Here is a 16,960-nt window from a genome sequence, read left to right as displayed (position 1 = left end):
AACCCATTCTGGTCATAAAAAGGTTAACTAGCGTCAGCAATCCCCCCCCCCCCTTCTTATTTTCCATGCAATGTGCTGCAGCAGGCATCTAAATGGTTCCTTTGCACCATGGCCTGAAACATCTTGAATGCTCAAACTGTATTTTTATGAGCGTCTTGGGACACTAAATTTTAGTGGTCTATTAAATGCCAGCAATTTCATGCTGCCTTGCATAAAACAGCATTCACATATTAGGACTCGCCGCTTACATAGCGAGATTATACATTTTTTTTCTCTTTTTTTTTTTTTTTTTAACACATATGAGATTAGTCGTTTCCGTAAATAACGTTATGCTTTGTTTCTCAGAAATACCTTTTTTTCCCCCTATAAAAATGATGTAGGTATTATTTTAAGAGAAAACGGGGTATTGTGCAGAGGCTTCATAAACTTTGTACAGGGTAAGGCTTGAGGCAACCCCCCCCCCCCCCCCAGGGTATAGTCCGTGGTGTAGGTTCATGGATGAATCAGTCCCTGCAGGCTATTCCTTACTTACTGAAGGATCCTAAAGTTGCGTTTTGCCCATGATCTCAGAATTAAGATGCTACAGAACTCACCTAGAGAGAATGAAAAAAATCTTACCTGGCAGCGTTATCCTTTTCAGAAAGAAATCCAGCCCCACTGTTTGTTTGTACTGTTTTCCGAACGACTCCTGGGCAAACCGCATGGCGAGCGAGGTCTAAAAAGGAAATGTGTGAGATGTTTGCGTTTAGACAGCTTGGTAGGACGGGAACACGAAAACACATTCTAAAACCATTAAGAACTGACTCTAAAGTAATGTAGAAGTAATATTACCAAACAAATCGTTTTCGGTAAGTGACAGGTTACAAAAAAAGAAAAAAAAAAAAAAAAAGGGAATGAAATTTGATTGGAAAGTTATACATAACCCAAATGGTCACAATTACAGCTTGTCCTACAAAACATAAGCCCTCGCATACAGCTCAAATCAACACAACTAGAGAGAAGAGAATCATACAGGATGCGATTTTTTTCAGAACATTCCATTTCAGTTAGAATCGAATCGATCCCAAACAACGTTACTCCAATCGTCCTGGAAATTGGTATATAACCCCCTCTAGTCCCCTAAAATTTTGTTCATTTTTTAAAATATTTTATTTTCCCATACCTGTCCTCCCTCCTCAAAGAGAACCTGCCAGGTCAATTTGGGAACCTAAACCAACTACATAAAAAAAAAAATATGAGGCACATCAGACTCTGAAGACAGGGTGAACGTAGCCTCTCTGCTGGCTGAGGCGATTTATAGAAAGATATTCAACCCCCCCCCCCCCCCCGGTCAAAGAGCTATATACTGTATTAAGCTTACTGGAAATAATGCATTGGGTTACCCATGGATTACAAAATTGATAGAGAAGCCGATCACACATGCATCCTGCCATATAACGCTATTTCCAGTAGCCCCCGATCCAAACTTATTGACTGGGAAATGCAGCTGCTACTCTTTAATAAAATGTCCACAGCAGAGCCCTCCCCTGTAATAAAATGTCCACAGCAGAGCCCTCCCCTGTAATAAAATGTCCACAGCAGAGCCCTCCCCTGTAATAAAATGTCCACAGCAGAGCCCTCCCCTGTAATAAAATGTCCACAGCAGAGCCCTCCCCTGTAATAAAATGACCACAGCAGAGCCCTCCCCTGTAATACAATGACCACAGCAGAGCCCTCCCCTGTAATAAAATGTCCACAGCAGAGCCCTCCCCTGTAATAAAATGACCACAGCAGAGCCCTCCCCTGTAATAAAATGTCCACAGCAGAGCCCTCCCCTGTAATAAAATGACCACAGCAGAGCCCTCCCCTGTAATAAAATGACCACAGCAGAGCCCTTTCCTGTAAAGAAATATCCACAGCAAAGCCCCCTGTAATGAAATGTCCACAGTAGACCCCTATGTAATGAAATGTCCACAGTAGTACCCTCTGTAATGAAATGTCCATAGCAGTGCCCCCCCCCCCTCCATAATGTAATTTACACAGCAGAGCCCCCTTACAAAAAAACCTCTTTACTTACCTCCGGCTTCTCCTCCCCGCGGCTCTGTCTTCGTCTATTCCTGTCTGAACGGACACACTATCACATCACAAGGCCGCAACATTGTGTAACTTCATAGCGTGCGTGTCCGCCCGGCCAATACGCTGCCAGGAAGAGAAGAAGATGGAGCCACAGGGAAAAGAAGCCAGAAGAATATTGTTTTTATTTTAATAGAAGTTCTTTGGCTGTGGCCCAGGACTGGGTGTTCAATGCCGCAGCCCTAGAGTGTTTGACCAGAAGGGAGAGGGGGGACAGCACTCATCACCCAGCAGGGGGCGCCACCCAAGGCGATTTTCTAAAGTTGCCTCATTGGTGGTGTGCCCCTGTCTGCAGTTCTCGCAGCCGTACCACATTTCATGATGTGGTAAGTGAAGCCAGGATGGGGCAAGTAAAGCAGCTGTACCTATGGTGCTTGTGTGGTGAAGCCGTGTGTACTCTGCCAGCTTCACTTGCCACAACGCCCAAGCGCCAAGTACAACAATGGAAGGAGGCGATTATTAAACAGGTTCTCCAGTCATGGAGAGTCAGACTGGATCCGGTGGCGGTAAAATGGCAGATCCGTACTGATCTACAAATAGATCTGCTCATCTTAAAGCAAAATCATAAAAAGTACAAATCAAACACCTAAAAATGTATCACATTCACATCACCTTTAAAAGACTAACTATGCCACACACGACTGTTTCTGGTAGAGCCCCTACCTTTCCCTATGTCAACGTCATTTTATTTTGGATCTTTATTGTCAGATGGGTGGAGCTATTGGCTGTTGGCTTTAACCTTGGACCTAACATGTGACTGTAAAGTACCTATTTGGCATATTAGGGAGTATTCAGACGAGTGCAATTCACGTACATGTGCAATCCGTTATTTTCACACTACACGGGCTCATTATTTTTTGGGGGTTTATTTAGATATCAATAATCAATATATTCCAGGGTAAAAAAAAAAAAACAAAAGATACGATTGTGGTCTGTAAATTTCACAGATGATACAGAGGAACCCGATTTTATTGGCATTTAATTTTTTTCTGGGCATGTAAAAAAAATTAAATACATTTCCGTGGACTGTATGCATTGAACAACAATGCCTTTTTTTTTTATTTTGCGGAACGTGAAATGGCCTAGCCCGACTGAATGAGCCCTGGGTGGTCGTGACTGTAGAGAGCCTAAGGGCTGGTATGTCTATAAATGCCGGGTGTTACACTCAGGATCTCTGTGACCTAACATGACATTGTGTAACGTGTATGGAGCCCCCTCCATGGCTGGATCCTATGTATATGAGTCATTACTGTACAGCATTAGATCAGAGCACACCAGCAGAGAGGACGCTGTGATGTCTTCCAGCAGGCAGCAGTACAATCGCCTACATATACAATGAATGTGATTGAAACCAAATGTAGGCTAAGTCAACTTTCCAACAAATTCTGTAGGTCATACTGAGCTGCGTTTTTTAAAAAAGTTTTCATTGTTTTCTCAGTTGCACAGATTACTGGTACCAACATATATCACCTGCCCAGCGGTGACCCCAAACTCTCTGCTGCCAGAGGCAAACTATAGAATGGCGCCCCCAAATTTCCCATCTAGTAGTAATACATCAGGTTATTTTTTAAGTAAGTTCTCCATGTATTGTCTCATGCCGACGTTGGGTGAGAAGAAGTCCTGCTTTGTAGCAGGTGACTGTGCCTTGATGCTACCCCCCCACCATCTTCCTACAGAAGCCTGAGGCATGAGGTTCAACTCGCCTCTTGGCTGGTGCAGCCCTACATTTACCATAAGAGGACTAGGGGGTCTCTGTCCACCTCTAGCGCTTTGTAAATAGACTTAAAAATCTACTTTTATCTTGATGCAAACAGCCTTCACGGTGCACTGAGGACGTGGCTATAATTGGTGCACCCCCCCCCCCCTTCTTTTCACGAGACCCTGAAGAGATAATTCCAAGGTCTTTCCTAAATAACTGACAATTCCGATAAAAATAAGTAAAAAGAACAAAACGGATCCTTGAGCAGATATGAGTCGATAAACTTGATAAAGCAAAGTTGGCCGGAATTCTTGCCAAGTTCAAACGAAAAAAAATAATAATAATAAACTATTTATCTAAAATAAAAACGGTCTTCCCCAGTTTTTGACGTGTTAAAACTTACAAAAGAAATTCTTAATGGCTCAGAAATTTTAGCTTCTATTTCTGCCTAAAATCTGGTCATTGGGATTGTATATTTTGCCTATAACAGGCGGTCACCTGCTTAAGGACACCCAACTTACAGACGACCCCTAGTTACAGACAGATCCCTCTGCCCACTGTGACCATTAGGGAAGCTTTCTAAATGCTTTACTATAGCCCCAGGCTGCAATGTCCAGCTGTAAGGTGTCTGTAATGAAGCTTTATTGAGAATCCTTGGTCCCATTACAGGAAAACATTTGGAAACTCCAATTGTCAAAAAAATTTTGTCTGGATCTACAATTATAAAACACAGGCGGTCCCCTACTTAAGGACACCCGACTTACAGACAACCCATAGTTACAGACAGACCCTTCTGGTGAAGCTTTCTGAATGCTTTACTATAGTCAGCTGTAAGGTGTCTGTTATGAAGCTTTATCGATAATCTTTGGTCCCATTACAGCAAAAAATGTTTAAACTCCAATTGTCACTGGGGCCAACATTTTTTTGTCTGGATCTACAATTATAAAATATACAGTTTCGACTTGCATACAAATTCAACTTAAGAACAAACCTACAGAACCTATCATGTACGTAACCTGCCTTTACTGCCCGAATAATCATATGTGATTACATTTTAACTACAATGCCTACTCCTACTCTGTCTCCTCTGATTGGCTGCTGTCTACAAACACAAGTCTATCACAGGCTACCTGCATACAGAGAACGGGCAGAATGATAACCAAGCACAGGTAAAAAAAATAGGATCATCATGTAAAGAGTCGAATAAAGGAGTAACCTGGAGAGCGACTCGAAATTTTCTGAATATTCATTTATTACATGGTTGCCGCCACTTGGATCTACTTACCAGAACTGTGAAGGCTCCGAAATAAGAAATAAAACAGGCTAAACCCAACCTGAATCCCAAATCTACTTATCACAAAGTGTCTGCTTCAAAACCCACAAGAATGAGTTACAGATCTTGTAGGCAAGTAATAGGGATCACACTAAGCCCAGGCTGTAATCTGATTACCCAGAGATTACAGGTAGACCTTGAAACCATTGCCTTCAGTAATATGTTATGGGAATGTGTTATTAGGAAGGTAACGGCCGTATTGTGTCATCTCCCTCAGCTAATCACTACAGGAGTCATCAAATACAGAGCGCTTGTAGTAGGAGACATTCACAGTATACATTAAGCAAGACATCAAGTCATCCACAAAATTAAAAAATTGCCAATGGTATCAATGGACAGCACACAGACAATTTTTTTTCGATAGGCTCTTACCCGTGGCCCATGTGTAAGACAACTGCCTAGGATTGAGTAACTATGCCCAGTTTGCAGCTCAGGTAGGTCTATTCTATCACCATAGATGTGTGAGCAGACCTCCCACGCCAATGGCACATAAAGTGACCATTGGGCCATTGGTTGTGTCCAAAGATGGCTCATGTTTATGTGCAGGCAGGCTAAGGAGAATGCCTGATGTGAAGAAGATGGACTGTCCAAGGAGACAGCGAGGTGGTGTAATTGTCCTGGAAATGCTAATATATGCAAATTAGCCATAACTTTTATACAAGTCCGACTGTTTAAAACCTGATTATAACAAGAGAGTTTGGTTCGAGAAACTCTATCTATGTGCTTGCCGGATTACTAGTATCAAACCGAGAATCACTGAACAGACATGTTATGTTTAGGGATACAATGTTGAGTCTGGTAAATACCACCAGTGCATGAAGTGAGTCGGATCAAACTCGCTTGTGGCTAATCAACCACTTGCCTTTGGTAGTTTTCGCGATAATAGGGACACATCAGCGCTGTAATGCATATGTAGGATCTTCCTTAGGCACAAAACCTTATTGTTCAGGAGATAACCCAATATTAAAATTATGCTACTTCACTTCGGGCGCTCTAGGCTCTCTAAATTGAGCAGTTTGGTGCTTCTACTTCCCTTAATTATTCACACCACCTTGATCCGCTTATCACCGCCCCGCCCCCCCCGCCCTTGCTGCTCCAGTCACTACATAGTGGACAGGCCTGGTAATTACAGTTCAAAATTAGGAAATCGCCCTTGTCCTGCCCCCACACATCTATTACTATGACTGACAGGTTTTTCTACATTTCCATAAAAGTTTTACAGCTCACACTTTTCCGTTATTCCACTAATAATCTAAGCCTTTTTATTTTTTAGCAATAACGGTATTTTCACAAATACAACACATTCCCAGAGCGAGAGGGGAGAGTTACGAGTCTCTGAGCAGAAGTCTACCTTGTCCGCGGTTATAATAAAACCACAAATCAGATCACAAATGGTTGAGTTTGCTCATATAATATCAAATCTGCAGGATTAAAACCGCTGGAAACTCGAGTTATCATTCATCAGAGGATCATAAACCCGCAAGAGTCTCTGACCGTGATTAACAGCCAGCGAGGGGGTACAACTCTCCCTCCTCTGTCCATGAAACAGACCAGGACTACGATGCGAGCCACTAAATTACAGCTGGAAACATCTCAACTCTAAGCGCCAAAACTCCCAAATCACCTGGGACGGTCAGTGCCCGAAGGTGAACAAATGGTGGGATTTAAAGGGATGTTCTAGAATTGTAAGACTGATGACATCCTTAGGACGAGCCATCATAAATTGATATGGGAGCGTCAAACTCTTAGAACCCCCACGATCAGCTCTGTGAAGGAAATTTAATATCCATCATGATAAACCAGGGACACTTACTCATAGATCCAGGCACAGTAACTGTGGTCATCTTCTTATATTTGTTATCCGTGACCTCCTTCCTTCAAAAAAATCAACCTTTATAATTATGCTAATGAGCCCGAGGGGCTCTGTGAGGGATTTTACCCCTCTGTGCTGTAGATTCACAAGCAGAAGAGCACCCTCCATTCTGCTCTCTTTTCTTTACAAAAAGTTGCACGGCAAATGCAACCAAAAATACCCACGATTTGCCAGTTTCCCAGTAAAATATAACTTTTATTAGTAAACTAAAATAAAAATAATGGAGTGTGAGTAGTTAAAATTACAGAAGATAAGATAATTACAGAAGAAAATAAGGGCTTGCATAGAAGAGGGACTCCCCTGCTCTCTTACGGGAGGGGAGGTGGAGAGGGCTAGTACATAAGCATTAGGGATGGAGTGCTGAGCACTTCACCCCAGGTATCATACTAAGGCTACATTCACACGATGTATGCCCGCCATACCGTAGTACGGCGGGCATACATCGGCGCTGCGGAAAGGAGCAGGGGATGAGCGCTGATCACCCACGCCCCTCTCCATAGGAAGATACAGCGCACGGCGCCGTATCACAGGAAAAGATAGGACACGTGTGCTGCACCGTACCGCTACCGTACAGGGCCGTGAGCCCATAGAAGTGTATGGGGGACGTATAACGGCCATACATACGTCCCCCATACAGGTGTGTGAATGTAGCCTAAGACTGTAAATGTTTCGACGTGACAACGGTTTTGAAACAACTATGAGGCAGTAGACACCAATGGGGTTAATACTTCCTTCTATGTTGTCACTTTTGGGGTGTGTAGATGTAGGCTAATAGCCATAGGCTAAGAAAGCAACCAACCCCCCTTAGTAACCTGTAATTTGTAGGAACCCAAGTCCAGACGCCTGCGTAAAGAAAGTTGTATTCTAAAGGGTCAGCGTATTTTTGGTGCCATTTTCCATGCAACTTTTTGTAAAGAATTTGGACTAATTTGTAAATATCCCCCACAGTCCCACGGATCTAATTTGAAAATAACGTGGGCGAAATTAAATTCCATTCTGCTCCCTTGGCCTGATGTCATCTCACTGCAGCAGAGGATGGGGGCTCTGCTAACACTACCAGAGCACTTTAGGCTCAATAGCCGAATTATAAAAGTTGACTTTAGAAGGAAGGAGGCCATGGATAACAAATATAAGAAGATTACACAGTCACAGTCACGGTGCCTGTATCTAAGAGTAAGTGTCCCTGGTTTATTGTGATGAATTTTGATAGTAGATTTTCTTTACAGTAGAAAAATTCCTTCAAAATCTGAAAAAAAAAACAAGATTCCAGATACGATGTAGCTCTTCAAAAGAGGAATGTAGCTCCATGAGCACTACAGTCTCAACGCATGAGGCCGTTTGAACGAATTGGAGACCAAGAAAGTTGGTTTCCAAACATGGCCATGATGGCCTCAGAGGCCACGATACATGCAACCACAGCATCTAAGTGTTCGACAGAGCAAAATCCAAAACCCTCCACCTTAAAGTGATAGTGTCGAGTCAATGCCTTACTAGCAAATGGAAACACGCTGCGAAACACCAACAGCTTCCAGAGGATGACATGCCGGCAGAAATCTGATTGCAACTCCGTTGATTTTTTTAAGGAGCGTTTTAAGAAAATTTGTCAAGAATTTCTCTTTTATGGCCTACAGATCATATAAAATTAATTATTCGAAGGGTATTATATCAATATCTCAATCTTGAAACCCCGTTTATATGGTCTTCCAGTGTACATTACTACCACCAGGGCTGTGTAGTTGGAGGCCCCACAGTGCAGCCGACAATGCTGGAGGCCCCACAGTGCAGCCGACAATGCTGGAGGCCCCACAGTGCAGCCGACAATGCTGGAGGCCCCACAGTGCAGCCGACAATGCTGGAGGCCCCACAGTGCAGCCGACAATGCTGGAGGCCCCACAGTGCAGCCGACAATGCTGGAGGCCCCACAGTGCAGCCGACAATGCTGGAGGCCCCACAGTGCAGCCGACAATGCTGGAGGCCCCACAGTGCAGCCGACAATGCTGGAGGCCCCACAGTGCAGCCGACAATGCTGGAGGCCCCACAGTGCAGCCGACAATGCTGGAGGCCCCACAGTGCAGCCGACAATGCTGGAGGCCCCACAGTGCAGCCGACAATGCTGGAGGCCCCGCAGTGCAGCCGACAATGCTGGAGGCCCCGCAGTGCAGCCAACAATGCTGGAGGCCCCGCAGTGCAGCCAACAATGCTGGAGGCCCCACAGTGCAGCCAACAATGCTGGAGGCCCCACAGTGCAGCCAACAATACTAGAGGCCCTGAGAGCAGACTAACAATACTAGAGACCCCCAGAGTGACCATTTTGGTGAAGCTGGATTCTGAGTCGAAGTTTGGGAAATTGAGAAGTCAGAGTTGGAGTAGGAGGTTTGATTTACCAACCCCACATACTTCTACCATAGACCATTAGTAGTTGACCAGTGAGGATGAGATGCCTCACATCCAATACAACCTTCAGGCCATGGTGGTGCCGATGCACCACTAAAATATGGCTGTTCATAGTGATTTAGTAGAAAACTGCGGGTCTTTCCACTACATGGCCATGAAACTGTATTTCCATAGGCTTGGACAAGCTCTGGATCTTTCCACTTACTTTCCACAGTTTGTCACGGCTGCTGCTGAGTAAGAAAACGATTTTAATTTAACAAAGCAATAAATTGGTGTGAAATAACTTTCTTCAACTCCTGTACAAATGAGCTTTTCTTCTTTCTTCCTTGTCTCACGAGGAGGACTGCCAAATTCTTCAAGGAGATTATCATGGAAAATGGCAAAGTTGTCATCGACTCTTGTGAAGTCACCAGATCTGAGAATACATTGACCACATTGCCAAAGGAATAGGCCCAGCGTGCGGGGTGTAAAATCACAGACTCTGCGCCAGATGTTCTCAGTTTCTGCTTTTCCATGGCAAGACGTCCTACTGTATCTCTGCCGATTGTTGTGCTGAATTGGATTTACACTTCTAACGTTCCAAAAATGTAACCTCTAAGGCTCAACGTTATAGGCATTCATTGTCCAATATGAGTAACAAGTCAGACATCTTACTATTTACTTAAAGGGGTTATCCGGGTTTTAAAAATTTTTTATGGCCGGGCTGGGGAGGGCTATTTAAACAAAATAAACATGTACTTACCTCCTCCGGTGCTGCCGATGTCCCGCTCCGCGGCCCGTCTTCTCTGTGCACCGGTTTCAGTACAAGGGCGCACAGGGAGCTTCCGGCCGGCCGGAAGCTCCCATGCGCACCATCTCCCAGCGCTTACAACGCTGAGAGATAGGGACGGAAGGGAGGAGCCGTCCACAACGCGGACCGGAAGTTCCCTGTGCGCGGCTTCCGTGCCCCTGTAAACAGGGGTCGAAGTGACCGCAGCGCGGGACAGCGGCGGCGCCGGAGGAGGTAAGTCCATGTTTATTATGTTTAACTATCCCTCCCCAGCCTGGCCATAAAAAGATTTTTAAACCCGGATAACCCCTTTAACAATTTCTATTATGTACCATTAAAGAGGTTGTCCCAAATTTAAATGTTGACCTCTATCCAATGATGGGACCTTCCTACTGGGATATTAGCAGAGAGGAGTTTCTAGCTATAGGATTTAAAGAAACTGATCCTTGGGTTTGTGAGGACACCACTAAAGGGGTCTGTCAACAGCTTTCTTCCACTGTCGGCCCATAGAGGACACATTTGTTAGTAGTGTAGACTTGTACCGTACTAGAGAGCAAAAGAGGAGCAAAGAAATCAGGTGATACTTTGAGGATAACGGAGTATATGTGAGGGTGAAGCTTTCGAGAATACTAGTTCTCTTCGTCAGACATGATGTAATGCATGAAACAGAAAGTTCTCAGCATTATATACACACGAGGCAGTGATCTGCAATATACATTGAAAAAAAATCAACAGGATGATATATACACAGACATTTTATTTACAACAGGATGGTAATAAACAGACTAAAAACCTGTGAGGCGGAACAAGAGAGCCCTGACTCTTATCTGCTTGTGGCCTCCAGGTCAGAGATAGGAGGTCATGAAGCTGAATGTTAAACCACTTTGTAAGGTGTTAAATCTCTGCATTAATTTATATTCCCGTTCTTTCCTTTCCCTCTGTGTCTTGAGTTGTCCCATTAAAACCGGGTTCAAGACATAGAGGCCTGTGATGGGACACTGTTCACACATAACAAGGTCCTCCACATTGTAAGACCTGCAGGAAAAGGTCCCCTTGATCTGATGTACCCGCTGTGATTATGGTACAGGTACATGGTCACCTGTGTGAATGTGCCAACATGTTTTGTACCAATTTTTCAGGCAGAGGTCGGTGCCATTTTCTGATGGGGGCTTCAGGGCGTGACGGAAAAAAAGTTGTTTTAAAGGAAACCTACCACCACAAATCTACCTATAAAGGTAGATCGGGTGGTAGGTGGATCAATGGGACGTGAGGATAGCCCTTTTAAGGGCTAATCCTCACGTCCCCGCACTGTTTTGTAAACATTTATTACCCTAAAATGCTCTGAAGCCGGGGCTGCGCAGGCGCGGGCCTGCTGTTCTGCGCATGCGCAGACGGCAGGATCGGCGGAAGAGGGCGCGCAGCTACGAGCAGCTGCGCGCCGAACATGGTGAGTAGGAGGGGTAATGTGGCTACCGGGGCGTGGAGTAGCCGCCTCGTGTAACCTCAGATGCGGCTACTCCACGCCCCAGTAGCCGCATAAGTAAATTAACATATTAGGGTAATAAAAGTTTACAAAACAGTGCGGGGACGTGAGGATTAGCCCTTAAAAGGGCTAATCCTCACGTCCCATTGATCCACCTACCACCCGATCTACCTTTATAGGTAGATTTGTGGTGGTAGGTGCCCTTTAAGTTTGCTGGTTACCGGAAGGACAGGAGAGGAGGGACGGGGAATATTTCTGTTACACTTGTATCTTTATGCAGAATCGGTTGGAGTTTCCTGGCGATGTGACGTAGGATCTCCAGTTGTGGGCTATAAGTGACTACTAGGGGAACTCAGGCCTCCTTTTGGGTCTCCTTATATGTGAGTAAATGGTCTCTGTTGACCAACTTATTTGGTTGTCAATCACTTTTGGTCTGTAGCCCAACTGGAGAAATTCAGACCTGAGCTCCAGGAGGGATTTTTCCAGGTCTGTCTTGTCTGAGCAGATACGGTTGTAGCGTATGGCCTGACTGTATATGATGGATTGTCTTTGGGTTTGGGGTGGAAGCTGTGATTTCTAGGATAGGTCGTTCGATTTGGTTTGTAGTATATGGTTGTGGTGACTGTCTTTAATGTCTATGGTGGTTTCCAGAAAGTGTATATTATTATCTGAATAGCTTGATTACAGATTGATGCTGGGGTGAAAGCTGTTGTAACCCTCATGGAGTTGAAGCAGGGCCTCCTCAGTCCAGATGATCAGAATATCATCAACGTAAGGAGATAGATCATGGGTTTTGTGGTGCATGTAGAAAGGTCTACACTTTCCAGTTCGGCCATAAAAATATTTGCATATTGTGTTGCACACTTTGAACCCATTGATGTTCCCATACTCTGGAGGTACAGGTCCTCTCCAATCAGAAATAGTTGTCGGTGAGCACAAATTGTACAAGTTCTGCTACCGTACCAGTTCTGTTGGTAGGTTGTGTTTCTCCATGTGTATACACCGACATACATATACATACATACATACCACATCCATGGTGGCCAGGATTGTACCTCTAGGTAGTGGGTCTACACCCTGGATATAGCAGGGAGTATCTCAGACCAGTGATGTTAGGAGGTTTTCAACCCAACCTGAGATGTTTTTTTCCACCAGAAATAGTAGGCCTTCCTGTACGGCCATCTTTGTGGATCTTGGGGAGCATATAGAAAAAGCCTGACCTAAGATTCTCTGGGACAAGTAGTTTGACCTTGTGCTGGATGTCCATTCACACCCGGGGTGACTGAGGAAGATAGACCATCACTGACAAGGTGTCTTACTGGGGTAAGGAAGTGGTGAGGGAAGGGTCAAGATGATGACATCACTATCAAGTGTCTATCATTTAGGAAGGAGAATCACATACAACCAGGAGGGGGACTATTGATGATTCTTCTATGGTTGTACCAGGGGTGTCACTAGGTCACCTGGGCACCACAGGGGGTATAAGGAAGATACCACTTGGGCAGCATAAAAGGGAGAAGAGAGGTACCACGGCACCGCAATGGAAGGAGGGAGATACCACCTGGGCACCATAGGAAGGGGGGGCAGAATGAGCAGGGTCGGCTCCAGGTTTCAGAAGGCCCCTTTGTTGTGAACTCACTTGGGGCATTAAAAATTCAGAAGCTAAAACAGTCTCTTGTTCCCTAAAATATTCCATAGTTTAACATACCAAACAGCCCCTCATGGCGCCCTCTAATCTATAGCTCCACCTTGTGTTATAGTGCTGTCCTGAGGACCTCCTTATTGGGAAGTCCGTACCCACCGATCCGGATGTTATATCTGGTGGAGAGGTGAGATTATTGTACTGCACAAGGCCCAGATACCAGGAGTATTGTATGACCCAGAGAAACCAGCGCTGTCACCAGTAAGTGGCACTTACCTTACTTTCATATTAATACATTATGTAGAGGGAAGACATTTCCATCAATATTAAATGATCTGACTGAGTATCAATGTCTGGTGCCCACATCACACAAACTAAATGTGGATCTCTATGGTAAGAATACAAACAACAGCGGTGGGCACACCAAGGGTGGCACTGGCACAGGGCATACAGACCATGGGCACAGATTATAATAACAATGGCGCTGGGCACAGACTATACGGGGGGAGGGCACCGGGCGCAGGCTATACGGGGGGAGGGCACCGGGCGCAGGCTATACGGGGGGAGGGCACCGGGCGCAGGCTATACGGGGGGAGGGCACCGGGCGCAGGCTATACGGGGGGAGGGCACCGGGCGCAGGCTATACGGGGGGAGGGCACCGGGCGCAGGCTATACGGGGGGAGGGCACCGGGCGCAGGCTATACGGGGGGAGGGCACCGGGCGCAGGCTATACGGGGGGAGGGCACCGGGCGCAGGCTATACGGGGGGAGGGCACCGGGCGCAGGCTATACGGGGGGAGGGCACCGGGCGCAGGCTATACGGGGGGAGGGCACCGGGCGCAGGCTATACGGGGGGAGGGCACCGGGCGCAGGCTATACGGGGGGAGGGCACCGGGCGCAGGCTATACGGGGGGAGGGCACCGGGCGCAGGCTATACGGGGGGAGGGCACCGGGCGCAGGCTATACGGGGGGAGGGCACCGGGCGCAGGCTATACGGGGGGAGGGCACCGGGCGCACGCTATACGGGGGGAGGGCACCGGGCGCACGCTATACGGGGGGAGGGCACCGGGCGCACGCTATACGGGGGGAGGGCACCGGGCGCACGCTATACGGGGGGAGGGCACCGGGCGCACGCTATACGGGGGGAGGGCACCGGGCGCACGCTATACGGGGGGAGGGCACCGGGCGCACGCTATACGGGGGGAGGGCACCGGGCGCACGCTATACGGGGGGAGGGCACCGGGCGCACGCTATACGGGGGGAGGGCACCGGGCACAGGCTATACGGGGGGAGGGCACCGGGCACACGCTATACGGGGGGAGGGCACCGGGCACAGGCTATACAGGGGGAGGGCACACGCTATACGGGGGGAGGGCACCGGGCACACGCTATACAGGGGGAGGGCACCGGGCACAGGCTATACAGGGGGAGGGCACCGGGCACAGTATAAGCCATAGACTCCTGGCACAGGTGTGGCACAGCACTTGTATGAGGCCAGGACATGGTGGCACAGGCAGGACATGGTGGCACAGGCACTAGACATGGCACTGACCTTCCCGCACGCTCCATCCCCCAGCACCACGATCTTGAGCTGCCGGTCGGGGCTCTCCTCCTCGGAGTCGGACATGTTGCGGGCAGGAGGCGGCTGTAGATTAGGTCCCGGATTACAGCAGCGCTAAGCAACCAGACGCCATCACTGCGAGCATGTCACTGGCTGCGGCTCACACCAACTCCAACCCCGGGGGGGGAGCACAGCCTCCTACTGATGGAGGAGACACTGGGGGTCCTTTCTGAAGTGTACACCATGCAACGTTATACCCGAAAATGTGGCCTCCAGTCCTCGCAGGTCATCAGTGGTGACTGAGACTGTGTGCAGAAAGAGAGGATCGAAAATCTCCCCCTCTTACTGATGAAGTGGTACAGTCCCCTTAGTGACGCCGCTCCGTTACTAAGGTGAATGAGAGAGGTCAGAAAACAGAGAAGCCAGGTACCCGAGCACCACGGGAGGGAGGTACCACCTGGGAACCACAGGGGAGCAGGGAGATACCACCTGGGCACCACAGGGGGAGCAGGGAGATACCACCTGGGCACTACAGGGGGAGGAGGGAGGTACCACCTGGGCACCACAAGAGGTAGGTACCACCTGGGCACCACAGGGGGAGCAGGGACATACCACCTGAGCACCACGGGAGGGAGGTACCACCTGGGCACCACAAGGGGAGCAGGGAGATACCACCTGGGCACCACGGGAGGGAGGTATCACCTGGGCACCACAGGGAGGGAGGTATCACCTGGGCACCACAGGGGGAGCAGGGAGATAGCACCTGGGCACCACGGGAGGAAGGTATAACCTGAGCACCACAGGGGGAGTAGGGAGATACCACCTGGGCACCACGGGAGGGAGGTATCACCTGGGCACCACAGGGGGAGCAGGGAGATACCACCTGGGCACCACGGGAGGGAGGTATCACCTGGGCACCACAGGGGGAGCAGGGAGATACCACCTGGGCACTACAAGGGGAGGAGGGAGGTACCACCTGGGCACCACAAGGGGAGGAGGGAGGTACCACCTGGGCACCACAGGGGAAGGAGGGAGATACCACCTGGGTACCACAAGGGGAGGAGGGAGGTACCACCTGGGAACCACAGGCTGAGGAGGGAGATACCACTTGGGCACCATATAAGGGAAAGAAGGAGCTACCATCTGGGCAGCACAGGAGGAGGAGGGAGATACCACCTGGGCACCATAGGGGGAGGGGAGAGATACCATCTTGGCACCATAGGGGGGGGAACTTGGGCAACACAAAAGCGAGGATAGAGGCCCTTGGGCACCACAGGGGGTAGTGAGATACCACCAGGGCACGACAAGAGGGAGGAGACAGAGGTACCTTGCCACCACAAGAAGGAGATGGTGTTATCACAGGGGGGAGGATGGCGAGAGGATCCTAGGCACCATAGTGGCAGAAGGGAGATACCACCATTGTACCAAGGGGGGGAGGAGAAGGAAACTATCTTGGCACCACGGGGGGGGGGGGGGAGAGACCATCTAAACACTACAGGGGGAAGGGGGGAGACACATCTTGGCACTAGGGGAGGCAAAAGGAGCAGTTTCGGCTCCAAGTTTAAGTTTGGCCCCTTGGTGACAGGACCTCAGTGGGCCCCTTTGCAGTGAACTCCTGGGGCCGGCATTAAAATTTCAAAAACTAAAACAGTCTGTACGTTAAAATATTCCCTAGTTTATCATCTCAAACAGCCCCCTCATGGGTATTTTATGTACAGCCCCTTCATGGTTATTTTATATAAGGCCCCCCTCAGCCGCTATGAATTCATTAGGTACAGCTTCCCTCACCCCCATGGATTCCTTATGTAATAATAATAATAATAATAATAATCTTTATTTATATAGCGCCATCATATTACGTAGATTATGTACAGCCTTATGTGGGACCCCCAGCGGCTCTGGGCCCCAGCACTTGCACGGGCATGACCAGTGCTGGCGCCAGCCCTGGGGAGGAGGAAGATACCATCTTGGCGCCACAGGGGGGAGGAGGCAGATACTACCCTGGCACACGGTGGGGGCTAAAATCTTGGCACCACAGTGGGTAGATAACACATTGTAACCACAGGGGGGAGTAAGGCACCTGGGCATCCCTCTT

The 16,960-nt window shown here is 48.0% G+C and overlaps 1 protein-coding gene across 2 annotated transcripts in view; it reads right to left on the bottom strand.

Annotated features, from left to right (window-relative positions):
- RAB28 (RAB28, member RAS oncogene family) overlaps positions 1–15,401 on the bottom strand; it is a 74,290-nt gene extending 58,889 nt beyond the window's left edge. The window contains exons 1-2 of one of the 2 annotated variants that reach the window (XM_072126073.1): positions 14,857–15,401; positions 619–715 (exon numbers count right to left, since the gene is read on the bottom strand). In XM_072126073.1, the coding sequence (XP_071982174.1) occupies positions 619–715; positions 14,857–14,931 (172 nt within the window). In that variant the 5' untranslated portion in view covers positions 14,932–15,401. The remainder of the gene's footprint in view (positions 1–618; positions 716–14,856) is intronic. The other variant, XM_072126072.1, reaches the window with a different exon arrangement.
- Between the last annotated feature and the right edge of the window lie 1,559 nt (positions 15,402–16,960).

This window comes from Engystomops pustulosus, chromosome 1 (genome assembly GCF_040894005.1).
Source record: "Engystomops pustulosus chromosome 1, aEngPut4.maternal, whole genome shotgun sequence".
In the NCBI taxonomy this organism is placed as follows: domain Eukaryota; kingdom Metazoa; phylum Chordata; class Amphibia; order Anura; family Leptodactylidae; genus Engystomops; species Engystomops pustulosus.
This window is presented reverse-complemented; position numbering and strand designations above follow the sequence as displayed.